The sequence below is a fragment of the Sturnira hondurensis genome, unplaced genomic scaffold (assembly GCF_014824575.4).
Source record: "Sturnira hondurensis isolate 20B ecotype Veracruz unplaced genomic scaffold, ASM1482457v3 Scaffold0021354, whole genome shotgun sequence".
Classification (NCBI taxonomy): Eukaryota; Metazoa; Chordata; class Mammalia; order Chiroptera; family Phyllostomidae; genus Sturnira; species Sturnira hondurensis.
Window position 1 is genome coordinate 4895436 of NW_028093985.1, and position 22325 is coordinate 4917760.

A 22325-nucleotide genomic window follows, 5' to 3' on the forward strand; every position below is an offset into this window, starting at 1 on the left:
AACTGTAAAATGACTGAAAATCGTAGCAACCCTTAGCCCCATAAAATTCTGTTTTGGAATTATGTAACAGACATGTCTTATCTTTATGACCTTATAGAAAGCAGAGTGAGAGGGACAAATAACTCCATGTTTTTAGTTCCAAGTACAATATAAAGAAAGAGACTAGCTACTAGCTTGCAGAGTCATTCTGCAATTTTTGCCTCTTTCTACAATTACCTCCTAAAAACAAACTTGGTACTCCCTTCTCCTTATCTTGCTAGAGAGATTCACCCCTTGCTCTAATTCCAAAGTCAAATATCCTACCATTTAAGATATGTACTCCTAAAAAGCTAATCTTGGGCGAATCAAATAACTCTAATTATGTCTGAAAGAAATAATTTTTAAAACCTACAAATGTAATTTCATCAAACTTACTAAATAGCTCTTTCTCATACAAAAAGATTATCATCATAAAATATATACTTAAGATTTTACCTTTACAGTAGACTGGAAGCAGGACACTTTCTGAATTTGTCTGCCAGTATCACAATTCCATACCTATATTTATGTTAAGAATTAATTTCTAAACAGAATTTTCAAATCTTATTATAACTTTCCTAGTAATTAAATTACAAATGTCACACAGGTAGAAAACAAAGCATAAAATCTGTAGTTTATAGTATTACGAAAATTAATTCATATAGTGAGTTATCAACTAAGCACAGCAGGCTTACAATCTAAAATAAATCTCAGGTAAATATTTCTCTCAAATTATGTGAAAGTGTCAACAGAAAGGATGATCTGAAAACTAAGTCTTTACAAGCATCAGATATTCGAGGTTTAAATTTTAAGGTTTATTCTCTAAAATGGTCTATCATAATCTAATAAGCATTTAACATAAAGTATTTATACTAAAAGCTAATATATCCATTAATTAATATTTACTGAAAGCTCTCTCAATGTGCATGGTAGAACTTACTACTGTTATCCCGATTCAAAAAAAGACAGTAACAGCCCTAACCAGTGTGGTGCAGTTGGTTGGGCACCATCCTAAAAAGCAAAAGGACACCAGTTTGATCCCCAGTCAGTGCACACGCCGAGGTTTCAGGTTTGGCCCCTGGTTGGGGCACACGTGAGAAGCAACCAATTGATGTTTCTCTCTCACATCAATGTTTCTCTCCCTCTAGTTCTCCCTCCCTTTCTGTCTCTCTAGAAATAAAATCTTTAATTAAAAAACAAAGACAAATAGCAGTATATTCCTATTACCTGTATACATGTCTAAAATAATTACAGGACCTCTCATAAAATGTCCAAGGTTAGTCTGACACAAGGAACATGATTTTCAAATTTTTCACACTATTTCCTATGGTAAGGTATTAATTTTACATCATGTCTGAGAATACACATACATAGCAAATGTATATGTATATACAAACATTTAAGACTATCACTTGACAAATTTTTTAAAAATCTACCCTGAGCATTTAATTAATGAATTTAGTGAATGGTAAAGGCCTAAGCTGAGTTATTTGAGAATTTCCCTGAGTTAAAGAACTACCAACAAAGCAGCCTATAATTATTTTCAACAGTCATTCAGCAAAGGAAGTGAGTCTATACTATCATTTATAGGTAAAGTTTATATTGATACTGTCTCAACTACTCATCTCTGTACTGTAATAGTAATTTTAATAACTGCCTCTAAATATTATTGTACTACCATAGGAATGGTCTGACTTTAAAAAAATGCATACTAATTCTATTTTGCAGAGATTATACTGATACTGAAAACTAAAAAAACAAAAAATTGAGCTTTAGTCCATAAAATATTTGCTTCAATAGAGCAGTAGCAATAAAGCTACCCTGACCTAAAAATATGAGTGAATTTTATGCCCCTATTTACATAATACTGTAATCCGCAAAATTTACCACCATTTATTTATTTGAGCAATTTTATTGTCAATTGGGGAACAGTCTATATTTCAGATTGGAAAGCACTGTAACTTTTTTGAGCAATTTTCAATTTTAGATTTGAGGTGGTGATCTTTGAGCAATCTGCCTGTAAATCATTTCAGCTAATAAAGCCGTATAAAGTGTGTCATAAAGTACACCTCACTTTTACAGAAGCCTGAGAAACACTGGCTCCTTTGGGCTTACTCCAAAACTTACTTCACTAATGCTTGAAGCTATTTAAGCAGAATTTCCAGATGAACACAGGTTTTTTAAAGCTAATCTATGATAGCTTTAAATTTTAAAAAGGAATAAAAGATTAGAATTCTCCATAGCATTTGGCTATAGCCTTCACAAATCCAGTTCCCCATACAAATATTAAAGGACCGAATTTAAGGAAAATGTTTTACAAAGGCACTACGATTATACAGTGGTTGAGAACTCTGCTCCACAGTGGACTGCTCGCCTTCCGCCCTACACAGGTTGTGTGACCTTGGGCAAGTTACTTAACCTCTCTTTGCCTCTGTTATTTACAAATGAGGGTAAAAACACTTATCATAAAGATTAAATGGATTGATATATATAAAACAGAACAATGCCCAGCACATGTAAGCACTTTATAAAACCTTACCAATGCCATTATATCCTAAAATTTTACCTAAAAGTAAGGAAGAAAGAAAGGTAACATACGTTTAAAAAACTATTTAAAAATACTAAATAATAATATTAAATACTGAGTTGATGGTAATTCACTTTTCTGTCAGACTGGGTGCTCAAAAGGCTCTTATGGATTGGGGCTATTGACATTTTTTTCCCTGCACAATAACTAGGGAAAAATGTAAATTATTTTCCAATGCAACTGATCTTATTTCCCCAAATTAAAAAGCAAACTGAGACAATATTTATAAGCTCACTTTCTCCATTTCCTCCATTTTATATAACTAAATATAATAGTAATTCTGGGAAGAACAGTTTTGGTCATGGGGTTTCCATTAGTGATAAGTCTAATTTCCAGTCGAATACTTTTCAGATGCCTAATGCTTTTAAGAAGTTTTTGTGAAAGCTAGAATAAAATCATTTTTGCCAAAACAGGCCTCAATAGGCTAAAAACTAATCATATATACACTGGTGCCCTGAGTCACTACTGGTATTTCTCTCTCTTCCAGATTTAAGGATATAATAACTGTTCTATCAGCAGAGGCTGTCAAGATAAGCTGATTTTTTTCTTCAGATGCTTCCAAGGAAGGAAATGTAGTAATAGCTGTTATCTTTTGAGTGTGTCCATTGAGTTCCAGAAGTTTTTCTCCTGTCTGAAATACCAATGAAAATATTAACAGGTTCATATTTCACAATTCAAGTAAGTTTAAATGACAACACTAAGAAGAATCACTATGTAGAAAATATACACGTTCTACTTGAAATTACTTAGATCTCATAATTTAACTTTCAGCAATCAAAGCATACTCTAAACAGGTACTGAAGGAATAGCCATAAACAATTTTATTTATTTTCTGATTGAAATACAAATTTTAGCATATTTTATAAAAAATTTCAAGGAATATTCTTTTTATATGATTTTAAGAATATAATTGGATAAACTAAGCATTAAAATACCAGTCACTTAATCTGCAGGAAAAAAATAAAGTCCTCATTATCCAAGTATTTGTTATTTAAGTCTCCATAGTCATAAAGTTATGGAAGGTAAGAAAGTGTAACAATAGCAACAAATGTATCCACATCCAATATCTATCAACCACTCACAAAGTGAGCCTCCCTCCACTTCATCTCTATTTAATAGCAACAGCTATTCGCACCCTCCAGTATCTTCATCCATTAGTCACTCATGGACTTCCCAAGTAGTAAACATGCTAAAATAGAATGCAAATAAAACAAACTGCAAATCTTTCCAAGGTTGCAAGATTTCAGGAATGCAGGGAATATAATGTTAACTCCTTTAACCATAGGCAAAGCCACTGAAAAATGAGGATCTGACAGGTCAAATAAATACTTCAAAATAGAATAACGCGAGTATTAAAGGATCAGAAAGGGAAGCCTCAGAGAATTTGGTGAAGCCTTAAAAATGTTTTTAAAAATAAACCTTTTATTACATTTCTATTAAATTCAAATACAAGTATGTTATATCATACAATTATACAATTTTGAAAAAATACTGTCTGCCACAAAAATCAATATCTGATTCATTTCCAGAATCATTACATAGTTACTGATAAGTTTTATTCAGTAAAATTAAATTTATTTTTACAACTTGACATTTGTTTCTTAGGAAAAGAATCTTAATTTAAAAACTATTATGAAATACTGGTACTCTTTTTAAATAAATTCATCCTAAGTATCCCATTTCAAGTATTAGTCTGTCTACTAATATGCAGATGTATCCCCAAATGGTGTTTATAAATGCATACTCAACTATAAAATCATATATTTATTACAGGATCCACACAAAACCAATACACACCTGGGCATTCCATACAACTACAAGTCCATCATCACCAGCAGATGCAAATCTGATTAGAGAAGAAAGGTAAAACAAAATCATTGGTGACATTTAAGTGCTAGTACTACTAAGACCTATCAAACTTTATTAGTCATATTGTGATTTACTAATATTAATGCAGATTAATTTCTTTAAGCTAATTTAACAAATACTGATGGAATATCTTCTAGGTTTTATGCTGGGGACTGAGGTTACAAAGACAAATAAGATCATTTACAGTATTACAGTGAATAAACTGCAAGAATGAGACAGATCTATAAAGGATCTTTAAAGTCCTCCCTTGCTTTTAAAGTTATATAATTAAAGCCTGACTTAAGTGACATGAAGCCAAACCAAGAAACAGCTTCACTGACTGGAAGTGATATTCTAGAAGTGGAACAAAGATACCATGTCATTAGGTAAGTTAATTATTTCTTTTATTGTCTTGGTAAAAATATGCTAACTGCTATTTAAGGCCAAGATCTCTCCTTTACTCTTCTCAGCTCTTTGGTCTTTTTATATAAATACTGTGTTCCTGGTTTGGAAGGTTCGTTTTATTTTTTTATGGTGTTTGTTTTTTATTGAAAATGCATAAAACTCAAAGGTAAAGTTTTTTTCATGGCAGGAAAAAGAGCTGTGATGGACTCAGTCACAGCTTATCTCTCCTCTACCTCCCACACTCACTGTACACAAAGGAACAATCACCTACATTTTGTAGAAAAGATATCCATGACACAAACACTACCAAGTGTCTGCCCTGGCTGCTGTGGCTCAGTGGATTGAAGGCTAGCCTGAGAACCAAAGGGTCCCTCTCCAGTCAGAGCACATGCCTGAGTTGCAGGCTGGGTCCCCAATAAGTGGGTGCAAAAGTCAACCAACCACACATTGAAGTTTCTCTCCCTCTCTTTCTCCCTCCCTTCTCCTCTCTAAAAATCTTTTTTAAAAACTACTTAAAAAAAAAAGAAAAGTAATCTGTTGTACAGGATTATTCATCACAGTAACTGCACTACAAAAAAATCAAAAAAGCATTGTTCTCAGGCAGTAGTGTATAGCAATCACACTGTAAGCATATCAAGTAATTTGTCATTAATATTGTAATACGTAAGTTTACAAATGATTCTTTAACGAACAAAATCGATTCCCAGTTGCTCCTATAATATCACTTTCACTCATTTGAATTCAAATTCGAGATTTGCTTTTTTAAATAGAAGAGAAAGAAGTGGCATTACAGAGAGCCAGCTATGAACTGCATATATCTGGGCCCTTATAGTTAACAGACATTGATAAATGATACCCCACTTGCAGCTACTGTATTTAGAAAACCTGTACTTTTTTTAAAAAGACTTTATTTATTTATTTTTAGAAAAAAGAAAGAGAGGGATAAAGAGATGGAGAGAAACACTGATGTGTGAAACACTGACTGGTTGCCTACTACATGCCCTCAACTGAGGACTTGACCCACAACCCTGGTATGTGTCCTGACTGGGAATCAAACCAGCAACCTTTTAGTTCACAGGCCAATGCTCAATCCACTGAGCCATGCCAGCCAGGGCAAAACCTGTACTTCTTTATAAGACTTATTGGGTTTCACAAAATCTGAGTATGCTTTGAAAATCTTCATTAAAGTAAATATTGTTAGCCATCATGTATCATTGGGGAAAAGTAAAGAACTGATATACTGGGACACAAAAATTACTTTGCCCCTGAAAGCATCTGTTCTAATGAATTTTATCCCTATATAAGATCTCCAAAATCTCACTACCTCAGTCAAGTAACATTTGCCTTAACACTCCAAACTGAGCTTTAGGTTCAAATTTGTCATACTCAAAGTCCCAGAGAATACTGTTGTCTTCACTGGCTCTGACAATTACTACACTTAGTGTCCATTTCAAAACCATCTGATTACATATCCTACATTAGGAGCTAAAAGATTACCCAAGAGATGGGAAATTGGCCAAATACAGTCTGACAAAGTCTGTTTATATTATTCTAACATAGAACTACATATCTTTTTAATGGAAAGGCCTAAAACTACTTAGGTAACAAGCTAGAAACCATATGAAGAGTTATCTTAAAATCTATACCTAATACTTACTCTTATTTCATAATGAAATATATAAAAGATGACTACTAAAAGGAAAATTATTTCTAAATTAAAAATATAATCTACTTAATTACACACATTTTCTGATTCATAATACTACACAATGCCTTCAGTATCAAAAAGTAGTAGGTATCTTTAACAGCTTATGTTTCTAGACCTACTGATTTCTGTTTATTTGTATAGTGATGCTGGGAGGGCAGGACTCTAGGTCTTAAAGTTTTCTTTGCTATAGAACATCAAATTCTATTGATTTTTGAAACTCTTACAGTAAGAAAACTCTTGCCCTGGCTGGTGTAGCTCAGTGGATTGAGCCCACGGGCCTGCGAACCAAAGGATCGCAGTTCGATTCTTAGTCAGGGCACGTGCCTGGGTTGCAGGCCAGTTCCCAGGAGGGGACACACGAGAGGCAACCATACATTGGTGTTTCTCTTCCTCTCTCCTTCCCTTCCTCTCTAAAGATAAATAAAATCTTTAAAAAAAACTCTTATAAGAAAACTCTTATAATAAGGAAATAAGCTTTTCTCCACTTTATAAGATTGTAGGTATAAAATACGTATTCTTTCTAACCTTGACTTTTAACCTTACTTTATTGTTTTATTGTGTCTGAATCTCATGAGTTCATGAATTTAGAAATAAGATGTAAAGCATTTCATCTCAAACTTTAATTCAATCAGTAGTGAACAAAAGTTAAATCTAGACAATGCTCAATAGTAATGCAGGAAATCAGAGCCAATTTTTAGTTGCTGAGAGGTAAATTACAGTTGGTAGGTTATTCAGGCCTTTAAATTCTTATATATTCTATTGCTGCATGTGTGGTTTCTTTTTTTTTTTTTTGCCATTTCAGTATTTATTATCACCTTCTCTAAGAGCGAAACACAAATCAGTTTAAAAATACAAATCAGTGTAACTTTGCTATGTTATTACCTCTCGTAATATAACTAATAAAGGGTTGGGAAATCATTCCCAAGGTACAATTACCCATTCTACTAGAATAGATAACTGAAAACTATACTGTTTACCTTAAATAAATCAGTTTATCCTAATCCACATAGCTCATACTCCAGCAACCTCCAAATCATAAATGAAAATTCAACCCAATAATTCCTAACATATAAAGATATACTGTAATGGCTGAAAACAAGTAATGAACTATTTAAAAAGTAATTAAGATTTAAGCTATTCAATAGAAGAAATAATGGTGGCTATACTGTCATAAAATTATATTTAATAATTTTTAAAGCACTCTAAATTAATAGAATCTAAAGATTCAATTCTAAAGACAAGGTTTAAAGCAAAATGCTTCTTTACTGATTAGCACAAAATACATCCAGTGAGATTTCATACTATGTGTTGGGAAAATGCCAACATCAATTGTATGTGGTTCTTACCTCAAGGTCTTAAAATTTAGTGATTCTTTATAAAGTTGCTGTATTTTGACCTCATCAAATATAAGGCATCATTAAATATAAGGCATTCTATTACTTTTATGTACTATTAAGGAAAAAATGCTGCAATGACAACTAAAATACACCACCAATTATATGGTGTTTTAAAATTTTACAGATGTTTAAATAAAAAAATAAGCTTCACAGAATCAGTGAAATATAATAATTGCCATATGTATTCATCTTTATAATATGGAACTTTCTAATCCAACAAATCTAATTATTTCTGGCAGGTTTATAGCACTAAAAATGCTTCTTCAATGAATGAGCAAATATTTAAGTGTTACAAAGGCTCTATAAAATAATTAATACTATTAATGTAACCTCACTTTACCCAATTATCATTATTAATGTATCAGTACATTGTCATAGCAAAAATAGAAATTTGAAAAGTTTAAAACCCAGAATCTCACCATGAAGATAATTACTTTTATTTTTCATGTGCCTGTCCTGTTATTATGCATAGCCTTCAAGTTTTCTTAATTTGAAACTAAGTCTTTAAAAATACTCATTGTAACTATATAACTAAATGACTAAACAAAAGGTATATGCATAAAAACAAGCATAACAAGGAAAAGCATAGTTTAATAAAGACCTATAACAGAATATCTAGAATGTTCCATTTTCTCCTCCCCTAATTATGAAATCTAATTTATTGTGAGAGTCAGTGATTTACTCATTCATTCAAGAAATATTTATTGAGCAGTAACCATATAACATATAGATCAATATGCTTGCTCCTAAAAGTAAAGATCAATGAGATAGTCCTTGACCTTGAAGAGCCCGTAGTCTACATTACCTAGTGATACTACAGGGTCCAGATCATGTATTCATTGAGAATCCTTATTTACACTCATTTTAACTCACAGAAATCATTCCCTCATTCCCTCCCCCACCCACCATCACAGGTGGGCTCAAGGTGGGCAGACAGCATGCTGAGCCTCTTCATCTGGATCCTCACTCTCTCCAATACTTTCTCCCAAGAGACTCTTTGACTATTATATCAAAAACATACTGTGCGAGGGACTTCCAGCCAAGATGGAGATGTAGGTAGACACACTGTGACTCCTCATACAACCAAAAGAAAAACAACAAATTTGCAGAAAATCCAACTCTATGGAAGTCGACAACCCAGGAATTAAAGAAGAAACATTCATCCAGACTGGCAGGAGAAGCGGAGACAGGCAGCCAGGCAGCGAGGACTCATGGCAAGGCAGCAGCTGGAAGACCAGGAGGGCATGGCTGCGGCTGGCAGACCTGGCAAGGCCATGGATTGCGGAGCTAGCAGTCCCACATTCACATGCAGCTAAACCAGGAAAAACAACTGGGGAGTGAGACAGATCACACAACCCAGGGTACCAGCAGGTAAATAAAGCCTCAAACTTCTGATTGAAAACACCTGTGGGGGTTGAGGCAGCAGCAAGAGAAATGCCCAGCCTCACAGGAGAGTTCGTTGGACAAACCCACAGGGTCCTAGAATGTATACAAAACCCACCCACCCACCCACCCAGGAATCAGCACCAGAAGGGCCTAATTTAATTGTGGGTAGCAGGGAAAGTGACTGAAATCTGGCAGAGAGTGGAGAAAGCAGCACTGTCCCCTTTGGGACCCTTCTCCCACATACAGCGTCACAACCCAGCAACTGGGTTGCCCTGCCCTGGTGAACATCTAAGGTTCCACCCCTTACTAAGTCACAGGAGCACTGAGCAAAGTTCCAGAAAAAATACAACTAAGCAACAAAGAGAGAGCCAACCTATCAGATGCACAGTTCAAAACACTAGTAATCAGGATGCTCATAGAACTGGTTGAATACAGATGCATGTTAGATGAAAAAATGAAGGCCATGCTAAGTGAAATAAGTGAAATAAAGAAAAACATAAAAGGAACCAACAGTGATGGGAAGGGAGCCGGGACACAAATCGACAGTATGGACCAGAAAAAAGAAACATTCAATGAGAACAGAATGAAGAAACAAGAAATCAAAAAAATGAAGAGAGGCTTAGGAACCTCCAGGACATCTTTAAACACTCCAACATTTGTATCATAGGGGTCCCAGAAGGAGAAGAGGAAGACCAAGAAAATGAAAACTTATTTGAACAAATGGAGAACTTCCCCAATCTAGCAAAGGAAATAGACTTCCAGGAAGTCCAGGAAGCTCAGAGAGTCCCAAAGAATTTGGACCCAAGGAGGAACACACCAAGGCACATCATCATTATGTCACCCAAGATTAAAGATAAGGAGAGAATCTTAAAAACAGCAAGAGAAAAAGAGATAGTTACTTACAAAGGAGTACCCTTAAGACTGTCAGCTTATTTCTCAAAAGAAACCTTGCAGGCAAGAAGGGGCTGGAAAGAAGTATTTGAAGTCATGAAAGGCAAGGACCTACATCCAAGATTGCTCTTTCCAGCAAAGCTTTCATTTACAATGGAAAAGCAGATAAAGTGTTTCTTAGATAAGGTCAAATTTTAAGGAGTTCATTATCACCAAGCCCTTATATGAAATGTTAAAGGGACTTATCTAAGAAAAAAGAAGACAAAAAATGTGAACACTAAAATTACAACAAACTCAGTTATTAACAACTGAACCTAAACAAAAACAAAAACAAAAACAAACTAAGCAAACAACAGGAACAGAATCACATAAATAGAGACCACGTGAAGGGTTATCCATGGGGGAATGGGTGGGGAGAGAGGTGGAAAGGTACAGAAAATAAGTAACATAAATGATAGGTAGAAAATAGACAGGGCAAGGTTAAGAATAGTATACAAAATGTAGACGGCAACGAACTTATATATATGACCCGCAGACATGAACTAAAGTGGGGGAATGAGGTGGGAGGAGGTGCGCAGGGTGGAGGAGAATAAAGGGGGGAAATCAACAACTGTAATGGCATAATTAATAAAATATATTTTAAAAAATTTTTTGAAAAAGAAAAATCATTCCCTTTAAACACCTTCCCTTTGAACATTGAGAATGTACTCTCGTTCTTATCAACTGAGGACTAAAAGAACAGCCAAAGCTTCACAAATACTTGTATAAAATAAAATACCTTCACAAGTAATTCCTGTTCATTACACCTAAGTGTGTATTTAACAGCTTTTATTCATATGAATTTAATTCAATTAAGTCAAAGGTGTCACAAATTCAAATATAATCTTCAAGGACATATTAAAAAGTATAACCCATCAACCCAACCATACCCCCCTGTACTCAATATCCACATAAACGTAAAGCACAAGAAAAATAAAAATAGAACATTATTATTGACAATACAAAAAAAAAATCCCTGTGGTTAACTAACTTCCCACCTAATCCACAAGTATTTTCTAATACATGATGCAGCTATAATAGTATATATTTTTATAATGAAGTTGAAAAATGTTTCTATAATACCAGAAACCAAATAAAAATGAAAAATAAGGAAGTTTTCACATAAATAGATTTTTACTTATCTTGTATGTTAGAAATACTTGAAGAAAATTAGAGAAGTATATAGAGACTTTTAATATAAGTTAAAAGGAATTTCAAAGCATTTACAGAAGTCATAAACATTGCCACTGATTCTTTCATTAGATCTTCTTAAACATTAAAAATTTTCCCCTTAAAAAAAGGAGACACACACACACAACTCTAAAATCTGAATGCTTAAGGTCCTTTTGCAGCTCACAAAAAAGAATGGAGGTGGGAAGATTTCCTAGTTCCCACGGTCACTTGCAAAGGTAATACCTTTGGTAAACCCTCCCATGCCCCAGAACACAAATAGAAAGCTAAACTACACATCAAGTTTACAAGTATTAGAAGACCAAAAAATCCCTGTGACTTCTATCAGGGGGACGCTCCATTATCCTAAACTCAAGTTTCCATGAAAGAGCTACTACTAAAGAAGCACCCCTGGCCTCTCCCTCTCCCCACTGATCTAGCAAATGAGTTTGAGAGAGTGAATTGGACATGCTCAGTCCATACTCTTCTGGGGGTTTTTCTGTTCAGAGAGAGAACATTCTGCTTCGCTCTTATTTTTGAGGTAAGATTATATTTGAGTGGGAGATTTGCATATGTCCAGTTGCACCAGTGATTCGGGAAACAAGTCTACCTAACTCAGGGTGATGTATTAAGAAACCCACTGTGGTTGTACCCAATGCCACATCCTTTAATCCAGTTTCTTGTCAGTTATTACTTTATCAAGTTGATATGTTTATATCCATCTATGTGATTTCTGCATCTAATAACTAAGAAAAAGTTTTATTTTATACTGAAGCAAAAAATATCTTTTAAATAGGTATTTTTATTTCCTCTATAATATATATATATATATATATATATATATATATATATATATATATATCTTTTTCTTACATTACGGATAATTTAAATATTTATAAAAGTGGGAACAGTATAACAAAAGTCCTCAGGTACTCATCATGTCTTTTTTTAAACATGTTTTATTGATTATGCCATTACAGTTGTCCCATTTCCCCCTTCATTACCCCCCGCCCTGCACACCCACTCCCCCCATTCCCCCCCCCCTTACTTCATGTCCATGTGTCACAAGTTCTTTAGATCCTATATTTTCCATACTATTCTTGTCCTCCCCCTATTTCCTACCTACCATGTATGCTACTTAGTCTCTGTACCTTCTCCCCATCTCCTCCTCCCATTCCCCTGTTGCTAACCCTCCATGTGTTCATTTCTATGGTTCTGCTCCTGATCTAGCTGTCTGCTTAGTTTGCTTTTGTTTTAGGTGTGGTTGTTAATAACTGTGAGTTTGCTGTCCTTTCACTGTTCATATTTTTTATCTTCTTTTTCTTAGATAAGTCCTTTTAACATTTCATATAATAAAAGCTTGGTAATGATGAACTCCTTCAACTTGTCTGAGAAGGAGACCTTATCTGAGAAGCACTTTATCTGCCCTTCCATTCTAAATGAAAGCTTTGCTGGATAGAGCAATCTTGGATGTAGGTCCTTGTCTTTCATGATTTGGAATACTTCTTTCCAGTCCCTTCTTGCCTATAAGGTCTCTTGAGAAATCAGGTGACAGTCTGACGGGAACTCCTTTGTAGGTGACTGTCCCCTTATCTCTTGCTGCTTTTAGGATTCTCTCCTTCATTTTTATCTTGGCTAATGTAATTATGATGTGCCTTGGTGTGTTCTTCCTTGGGTCCAACTTCTTTGGGACTCTCTGAGCTTCCTAGACTTCTTGCAAGTCTCTTTCCTTTGCCAGATTGGGGAAGTTCTCCTTTATTATTTGTTCAAATAACTTATCCCCTTGTTGCTGTTCCTCTTCCCCTTCTGGTACCCCTATAATTTGGATGTTGGAACATTTAAAGATGTCCTGGAGGTTCCTAAGACTCTCCTCCTTTTTTTGAATTCTTGTTTCTTCATTCTTTTCTGTTTGGTCATTTTTTTCTTCCTTCTAGTCCACTCCATTGATTTGAGTCCCAGTTTCCTTCCTATTTCCTTCACTATTGGTTCCCTGTGCATTTTGCTTCATTCACTTAGTTTAGCCTTAATTTGTTCCTCTAGTTTGTGATTAAAACCAACCAGTTCTGTGAGCATCCTGATCACCAGTGTTTTGAACTGTGCATGTGATAGGTTGGCTATCTCTTGGTCACTTAGAAGTATTGGCTCTGGGGCTTTGAGCTGTTCTTCTTGAGCCATAATATTTTGGTCTGTTTGTGCCTGTTATGTATGAGGTGCGGAGCCTTAGGTGTTCACCAGGGCAGGGCAACTCAGGTCGCTGGGTCGTGATGTTGTACATGGGGGCAGGGTCTGAGGGGCAATGGTGTTTTTTTCTGCTCTCTCTCGGATTTCAGTCCCCTCTGCTCCTTCCCACAAGCAAATTGGGCCCTTTTGGTGCTAGTTCCCAGATGTGTGGGCTTGTGCACCCTCCAGAACTCTGTGGGTCTCTCCAACAAACTCTCTGAGAGCCTGGGAGCCTCTCCCAGCACCTCGACCCCCGAAAGTTTTTCCAATTGGTGGCTTTATTTCCCGGCGCTGGGGCCTGGGTTGCGCGGTCTATCTCACTGCTTGCTCCTTCGCCTGGTTTATCTGAGTGTGAATGTGTGACCACAGCCAGCCACCCACCTTGCACACTCACTGGGTCTGCCCGTTGCTACCCTGCGCCTGTGATCTACCAACCACCGCCTGTGCGCCTAGGTCAGTCTGGCCACTTTTTCCTGCCCAGACCCAACCCCACCAGCCACTGACTCCACCCCTCTTACCGGTCTGGATGAATGGTTTGTTGTTGTCGGACTTCGGTATAGTTCAATTTTCTCTCTGTTTTGGTTGTGTTCTGGTTTGAAATATTTGTTGTTCATAAACTTGGTTGTGTGAGGAGGTAGTGTTTCCACCTATGCCTTCATCTTGGCTGGACGTCCTCATTGTGTCTTCAAAATCGATCAACTAATGGCCAGCATTGTTTGGTACATATGACACCCAATCCCCCCTCCACACATCATTTTGAAGCAAATCCCAATCTCACTTTATCAGTAACTATTTCAGTATGTATTTCTTAGGACTCTTTTACATCACAACTAAAGTTAACAACATTTAATTCCTTAATGATATCACATAGCCAGTCAATGATCAAATTTCCCTGTCTCACAGTTTTTTAAGTTAATTAGAAGCAGGATCTAAATAAGGTTCATACATTGTAACTGGTTGGCATACCTTTAATGTCTCTTTGACTGATTTCTTTTTCCTAGTTTTTCCTTGCAATTAAGAGTCTGGGGTTTTGTAAAGATTTTATTTATTTATTTTTAGAGAGAGAGGAAGGGAAGGAGAAAGGGAGAGAAACATCAATGTGTGATCACCTCTCATGCACCCGACACTGGGGACCTGGCCCACAACCCAGGCATGTGCCCTGAGTAGGAATCAAACCAGTGACCCTTTGGTTTGCAGGCCAGCACTCAATCCACTGAGCTACATCAATCAGAGCAAGAGTTTGTTTTATAGAATTCTCTTGCTCGCTACCTTCCAGTGTTGCTATTTAACATGTACTTTTGTCCCTTGTATTTCTGGTAAATTAAGAGATTTAATCAGATTAAAACTTACTTTTTGGTAAGGCCACTTTATATATACTCCACCAGGAAATATAATTTCTGGCAATCTTGCTTGTGTGTATGTGTCTGTAATGTTAATAGCCACTGCCTAATTTGTTACTCTACTAGAGGTTGCAAAATTACAGTATTCCGATTCTATGATTCTTTCTAGTTTGAATTCTTCTATAAAGAGAAATTTCCTCCCATCAATTATTACAGATCCTAAGATATAGTTTGTATAGGAAAGGCAGTATAGATCTTAATTTGCAGATACCTCTCTGAGACAGGACAAGCTGCCCAGATGTGAGGAATGAAGTTTTTTGCCTCTAGCTGTTGACTTCAGGGTACATTTCCACTTTTAAGTCAAGATCATTACTATCTCAGTTGGCACCCCAGGTATTGGGAATAAGTAAGATGGTAGAAGCCACAGCACATTCTCTTAGATGATCCTTAGCCAATGACTAAGCAAGTCAGAACAAAAAGTATTAATTATTTCTATCCCATCCAGGATTCCTCCTCTAAAGGGCATTCTTTCCTCCAGAGCTCCCAATTACATTTTCAGAGACTTGGTCAGATCTGCGTCACTGTCTGAGACAACTGCCCTTGGTCCAATCCTGCTTCCTTCCTTTTCCTTTCATTGGCGCTTTCTGTGTAATAAACTTTTTTGCATGCATAACTCCACTTTATTTTCTGCTTCCTATTGAATCCAGGCATTAGGAGGATCTAAATCATCCTATCAATTTTTCTCTGAATGTTCATGAGGAAGTTATTCTTAGCTTAAGAATATTTTTTAGATATGTAACATATTATTTGTTTAGTCAACTATCAAACCATACTGAGTTCGTTTAGTTTCTTGTCAATATACATCTTCACCAGCCATTCCAGGAGCATATTATACTCTCCAGTCTGGCATTTCATGGGTCACCTAAATTCTTTTCCAGTCATGATCACCATCCTACATAACCTTGCTGTTTCCTGAAGTAGCAAGAAATGGTCAAATGAGCAACAGAGAAAACTCATCTTAAAATGTGTTATAAACTAGGTTTAGTTTAATGTGTCAAATGCTAGAGTATTACATGCAATGTTAGCACAGTTCACTTTTTGGAAGACTCTTGCTGAGTCTTAGCCTTCTTTAGTGATCTCCCAATCAATATGACCCTCACTTCATGTTCAAAAAAATTCTAAAGAAAAGAAAAGCCAGCTGTCTGTTAGGTTATACAGGATTTATTTGGTATCTTCAAAAACCAATGAGAAAATTTTCCACTCACTGATTTTAGCTGAGCTACCTAGAAAACAAGAAAATCCTTCTGCAAAATTCTCAATAAAATGATATTATCTAAAGACCTGAAGCGTGAAACCTGGATTACAACAGCTGACCAAAAAACCAGAATGTAATGTCTATAAAAACTAAATAAAAACATAAATTATAACAATATAGTACTTATTTAAGGTATTTTGGTAATTTGGCAATGCATAAATAATATACACATGTAATGTTACAGATAATTCTGAACTGTTAAAATAAGAATGAAAATTTTGAGCTTTTAATTCCATTTGTAATAAACATTTATATAGTTTACAGATTTATGTCTTTCTTATACATTATGACTAATTTTTTAGTTCACTACAGAATTAAGTTTTTTAAACAAAGTTCTAAAGATCTGTGTGTGATTGAAAAACTTACTTATATGGAAATTTTCACACAGTAATGACCTGAGTACAAAGAATTAAATGTAATTTGTGCAGTAATACCTTCACTTTATTGAAAAAGCCAAAAAGTAGGCTTTTTTCATTTATTCTAGACATTTAGATTCACTGTATTAGATAGAAAACATGGCTACAAATTGTTCTCCTTCCTTATGTCACTATTTGCAAAAAGTCCTAGTTGCTTTCCCCATCAAGAGGTACAGTTTATTTTTCCACTTACTGAATTTGTGCCAGCTCCTGACTTGCTTTAGACAATGAAATAGCACCAAACATGATACAAGCAGAGACTTGCCAAGTTTTACACTGGGTTTGCCCTGTTGCTGGTACTAGAACTCCATGATCATTATGTGAACAAGCACTTGAGCAACCACATGGAGAGAGATCCCAGTCATCCCAGTGGAGATCATTATGAATCAGACACCTCCAACCAATCTACCTATTGATCACAGATGCATAAGTGAACCTGACCAAGAACAAGCTGACACTGGTATAGATGGAAAAACACCTACCCAGCTGAGCCTAGTCCAAATTGCCATCCTGAAAAATAGTGAGCTAAATATATAGTGGTTGTTTTAAACAACTAAGTTTGGGGTGATATTTGACAGAGCAACTGATAACTGGTAGAATCTACTGGTAGAGCAACTGATAACCATCTACAGCTTTTTACTGTTTACAGAACTTGTACTGTATTACTGAACAAGTGACATACACATAAGCACCACTGCGGGGAAAGTGTAATCAAATACCAGCATTCAGGCAATGATTTTTGTTCTACAAGATGGCCTTTCCAGGACAGTGCTCTTCTAGCTAGGTAGTAAGACTAGCCAAGAGGACGTTTGAGTGGGCAGATAGCAACAAACATGAAATCTTAACAGTTGATCTACATAAAAATTCAAAGACCACGCTCTGAAAGTATACCGTATATATTTTACTTAACTTTTAAACAAAATGATTTGAGGATTCCTTAAAGTCCAAATACTAGTGATTATGGTCTAATCAATTATTTGGGATTTTTTTTACCAACCTAGAAATTTACTATGGTAAAATATGGTGCAAGAAAACTTTATCCAAAATCCTATCTTCCCAGAAATGTTTAGTTTCAGAGATCTGACTAAATGAATATAGTATCTCTTAGGACCTACCAACAATGAGCATTACCAAAGGCTGAAGATCATTATACTTTGGTTAACAAGCTACGATTTGTTTGGCTTATATCACAACAGAATGTTGATAGGCTAGTAATATATACGAGGTGACTCTTTTCAAGCAAAAGATGAGGAGCATTTTGTTGTATAATAATTTGGCTGGATTTTGTCCCTAGTTTCTAGAAGGAAGTGGGGCTTCTCAGACCTCACCTGAATTTATGCTAACAGGATGACTCAAGGTGGATCTCCAGTTTAAGGATGGAGGGTGACCATCTGGGAAATACGAACCATGTAATCAGGGGACTGGGGCTTTGAGCTATGGATATCAGCCTGATCTCCACACTGGGGAAAAGAGAGGAGCTAGAAATTGAGTTTAACCACATGGTGATTGATTTAAGATGGAGTCAATGCCTCCATCCAGTCAAGATGGAGGCATAGGCAGACACACTTCGCCTACTAGTTCAACCATAAGAAGGATCACAACTAACCTCAAAACAAAAAACACCCAGAACTGCCATAAAACTGAACTGTATAGAAGTCCAACAACTAAGGATTTAAAGAAGCCATATTCATCTAGACTGATAGGAGTGGCAGAACAGGAAGCCAGGGCAGAGAGGACAGGGGGTGGCAGCAGAGGCTGGCAGAACAGGCTGTCCCACATTCACATGTGGTGGATAAAAATCAGAGGGATACCTGGAGAGCAAGCAATCCCAGCCCCAGGCAAGACCACAAGCCCAGGGTTCCATGCCAGGGAAATAAAACCATACAACTTCTGGCTGTAAAATCTAGTGGGGGCTAGGGTGGTGGAAGAAACTACCAGTCTCTCAGGAGAGTCTGTTTAAAGGGCCTACATGGCCCATATGCAAACCCACCTACTCTGGGAAGCACCACCAGGGCAACAGCTAGAAGGGTGTAGGTAGCATACAGGAAGTAGATGAAGTAACTGAAAACCAAGCAAGTGCTGAGAAAGCCTCCAGCAGACAGGCAGTGGCATTGTCCCCTCTCTGATCCCTCCCCAACACACAGAGCCATAAAGTGGTGAAAAGGGTTGCTTTACTCTGGCAATTACCTAAGGCTCCACTCCACACAATTTATAGGTACTTTTTACAGGGAGTCAAAGTAGCTCTACTTAATACACAGAAACAAACACAGGGAGGCTACCATATTGAGGAGACAAAGAAATATAGCTCAAATGAAAGAACAGAACAAAATCCCAGAAAAAAGAACTAAACAAAAAGAAGAGAGCTAACCTATCAGATGCAAAGTGCAAAATACTGGTGATAAGGACGCTCAGGGAACTAAATGAGCATGGCAAAAGCATAAGGGAAGAAATGAAGGCTACACTAAGTGAAATAAAGAAAAACCCAGAAACTTCCAGCCAAGATGGAGGCATAGGTAGACATAGACATACTGTGCTCCCTTGAACAACCAAAATAAGGACAACAGTAATTCAGAAACAAAGTAACAACCAAAACTGAAAGAAAATTGAACTGTATGGAAGTCCGACAACCAAGGAGTTAAAATAGACACATTCATCCAGACCGGTGAGTGGGGTGCAGACCAGTAGGTGGGGCGAAGTCCAGCAGATGAGCGGAGAGGGGTCATGGCACAGGAAGTGGTGACACCGGGCATGCAAGGCACTTCAGGCACTCAAGGCAGTACCAGGCAGACCCTGGGCACCCAGGCAGCGGCTGGCAGACCCTGGGCGTGGGGTGGCAACAGGCAGACCCAGCAAGGTGGCAATTGAGAAGCAGAGCACCATGCACAAGGTAGCTGGCTGACCCTGCAGTGGACCCACATTCACACGCAGATAACTGGGGAGCGAGACTGATCTCGAAACCCAGGGTCCTAGCACTGAGAAATAAAGCCTCAAAACACCAATGGAAAACACTTGTGGGGGTTGAGGCTCAGGGAGAGACTCCCAGCCTCACAGGAAAGTTCACTGGAGAAACCCACAGGGTCCTAGAATGCACATAAGCCCATCCAAATGGGAATCAGCACCAGAAAGGCCCGGTTTGCTTGGGGGAAGCAGCAGAAGGGACTGAGGTGCAACAGAGAGTGGAGCAAAGTGCCATTTTTTCCCTCTCGGGCCCCACCCCCATATACAGCATCACAACCCAGCAACTTGGGTTGCCCCACCCTGGTGAACACCTAAGGCTCCGCCTTAAGTAATAGGTGCAAACAGACCAAAACATTATGGCTCAAGCAGAAAAACAGCTCAAAGCCCCAGAGCCAATACTTCTAAGTAACAAAGAGATAGTCAACCTATCAGATGCACGGTTCAAAACACTGGTGATCAGGATGCTCACAGAACTGGTTGGTTTTAGTCACAAATTAGAGGAACAAATGAAGGCTACACTAAGTGAAATGAAGCAAAATGCACAGGGAACCAATAGTGATGGAAAGGAAACTGGGACTCAAATCAAGGGAGTGGACCAGAAGGAAGAAAAAAATGACCAAACAGAAAAATGTGAAGAAACAGGAATTCAAAAAAACGAGGAGAGGCTTAGGAACTTCCAGGACATCTTTAAACATTCCAACATCCAAATTATAGGGGTACCAGAAGGGGAAAGGAACAGCCACGAGTAGAAAATTTATTTGAACAAATAATAAAGGAGAACTTCCCCAGTCTGGCAAAGGAAATAGACTTCCAGGAAATCCAGGAAGCTCAGAGAGTCCCAAAGAAGTCGGACCCAAGGAAGAAACACACCAAGGCACATCATAATTACATTACCCAAGATTCAAATGAAGGAGAGAATCCTAGAAGCAGCAAGAGATAAGGGGACAGTCACCTACAAAGGAGTTCCCATCAGACTGTCAGCTGATTTCTCAAAAGAGACTTTACAGGCAAGAAGGAGCTGGAAAGAAGTATTCCAAGTCATGAAAGACAAGGACCTACATCCAAGATTGCTCTATCCAGCAAAGCTTTCATTTAGAATGGAAGGGCAGATAAAGTGCCTCTCAGATAAGGTCAAGTTGAAGGAGTTCATCATCACCAAGCTCTTATTATATGAAATGTTAAAGGGACTTATGTAAGAAAAAGAAGATAAAAAATATGTATACTAAAATGACAGCAAATTTACAATTACTAACAATCACACCTAAAATGAAAACTAAGGAAACAACTAGAACAGGAAGAGAACCACAGAAATGGAGATCACATGGAGGTGTAGAAACAGGGGAGTGTGAGGAGGAGAGGTGGGGAAAGGTACAGAGAATAAGTAGCATAGATGGTAGGCAGAAAATAGACAGGGGAAGGGCAAGAATAGTATGTAGAAGCTAAAGAACTTAAGACACACACACAGACATGAATTAAAGGGGAGGAATGTGGGTGGGAGAGAGTGTGAAGGGTAGAGGAGAATGAAGGGGCAAATGGGACAACTGTAATATCATAATCAATAAAATATATATTTAACCACAAGGAACCAACAGTGAAGGGACAGAAGCTATTTGCAAATATATCAACAATTTGGAACATAAAGAAGAAATAAACAGTCAACCAGAATAGACTGAAGAAACAAGAATTCAAACACTCAGAAGGCTCTGGGACATCTCCAAATGTGCTAACATCCAATCATTAGGGTGTCAGAAGGAGAAGAGAAAGAGCAAGAAATTGGAAAGTTATTTGAAAAAATAATGAAAGAAAATTTCCCTAATTTGGTGAAGGAAATAGGCATGCAAGTCCAGGAAGCACAGGAATCCCAAACAAGTTGGACCCAAAGAGGACCACACCAAGACACATCATAATTAAAATGCCAAAGGTTAAAGATAAAGAGAGAATCTTAAAAGTAGCAAGAGAAAAAGGAGAGAGTTACCGACAAAGAAGTTCCTATTAAGAGTATCAGCCAATTTCTCAAAAGAAACTGCAAGCTAGAAGGAACTGGCAAGAAGTATTCAAAGTGATGAAAAACAAGGACCTGCAACCTAGATTACTCTATCCAGCAAAGCTATCACTTAGAATGGAAGGACAGATAAAGAGCTTCCCAGACAAGGTCAAGTTAAAAGAGTTCATCATAACTAAGCCCTTATATGAAATGTTAAAGGAACTTACCTAAGAAAAAGAAGATCAAAACTATGAACATTAAAATGACAACAAACTCCCAACTATCAAAAACTGAATCTAAAAAATAAAAACAAACTAAGTAAACAATTAGAACAGGATCAGAATCATAGACATGTAGATCATTGGAGGGTTAACATTTGGGAGGGGGAGGGGGGAATGGGAGAAAAGGTACAGGGAATAAGAAGCATAATTGCTAGGTACAAAATAGACAGGGGGTTGTTCAGAATAGTACAGGAAATGGAAAAGTGAAAGAAATTATATGCGTGACCCATGGACATAAACTAAGTGGTGGGGATTGCTGGAGGGAGTAGGGGTATCAAGTGGACTTGGGCAAAGAGAGAAAAATTGGGACAACTGTAATGTAATAGAATAACCAATAAAATATACTTAAAGAAATAAGAAAG

General features: G+C 37.0%; 1 protein-coding gene across 3 annotated transcripts in view; it reads right to left on the reverse strand.

The window, feature by feature from the left end:
* The window catches only part of WDR41 (WD repeat domain 41), a 60970-nt gene that overhangs the window by 34253 nt on the left and 4392 nt on the right, over positions 1-22325 (reverse strand). For all 3 annotated transcript variants that reach the window (XM_037032147.1, XM_037032146.1, XM_037032148.1), the window contains exons 3-5: positions 4403-4451; positions 3105-3236; positions 475-537 (exon numbers count right to left, since the gene is read on the reverse strand). In XM_037032147.1, coding sequence (XP_036888042.1) covers positions 475-537; positions 3105-3236; positions 4403-4451 — 244 coding nt within the window. The remainder of the gene's footprint in view (positions 1-474; positions 538-3104; positions 3237-4402; positions 4452-22325) is intronic.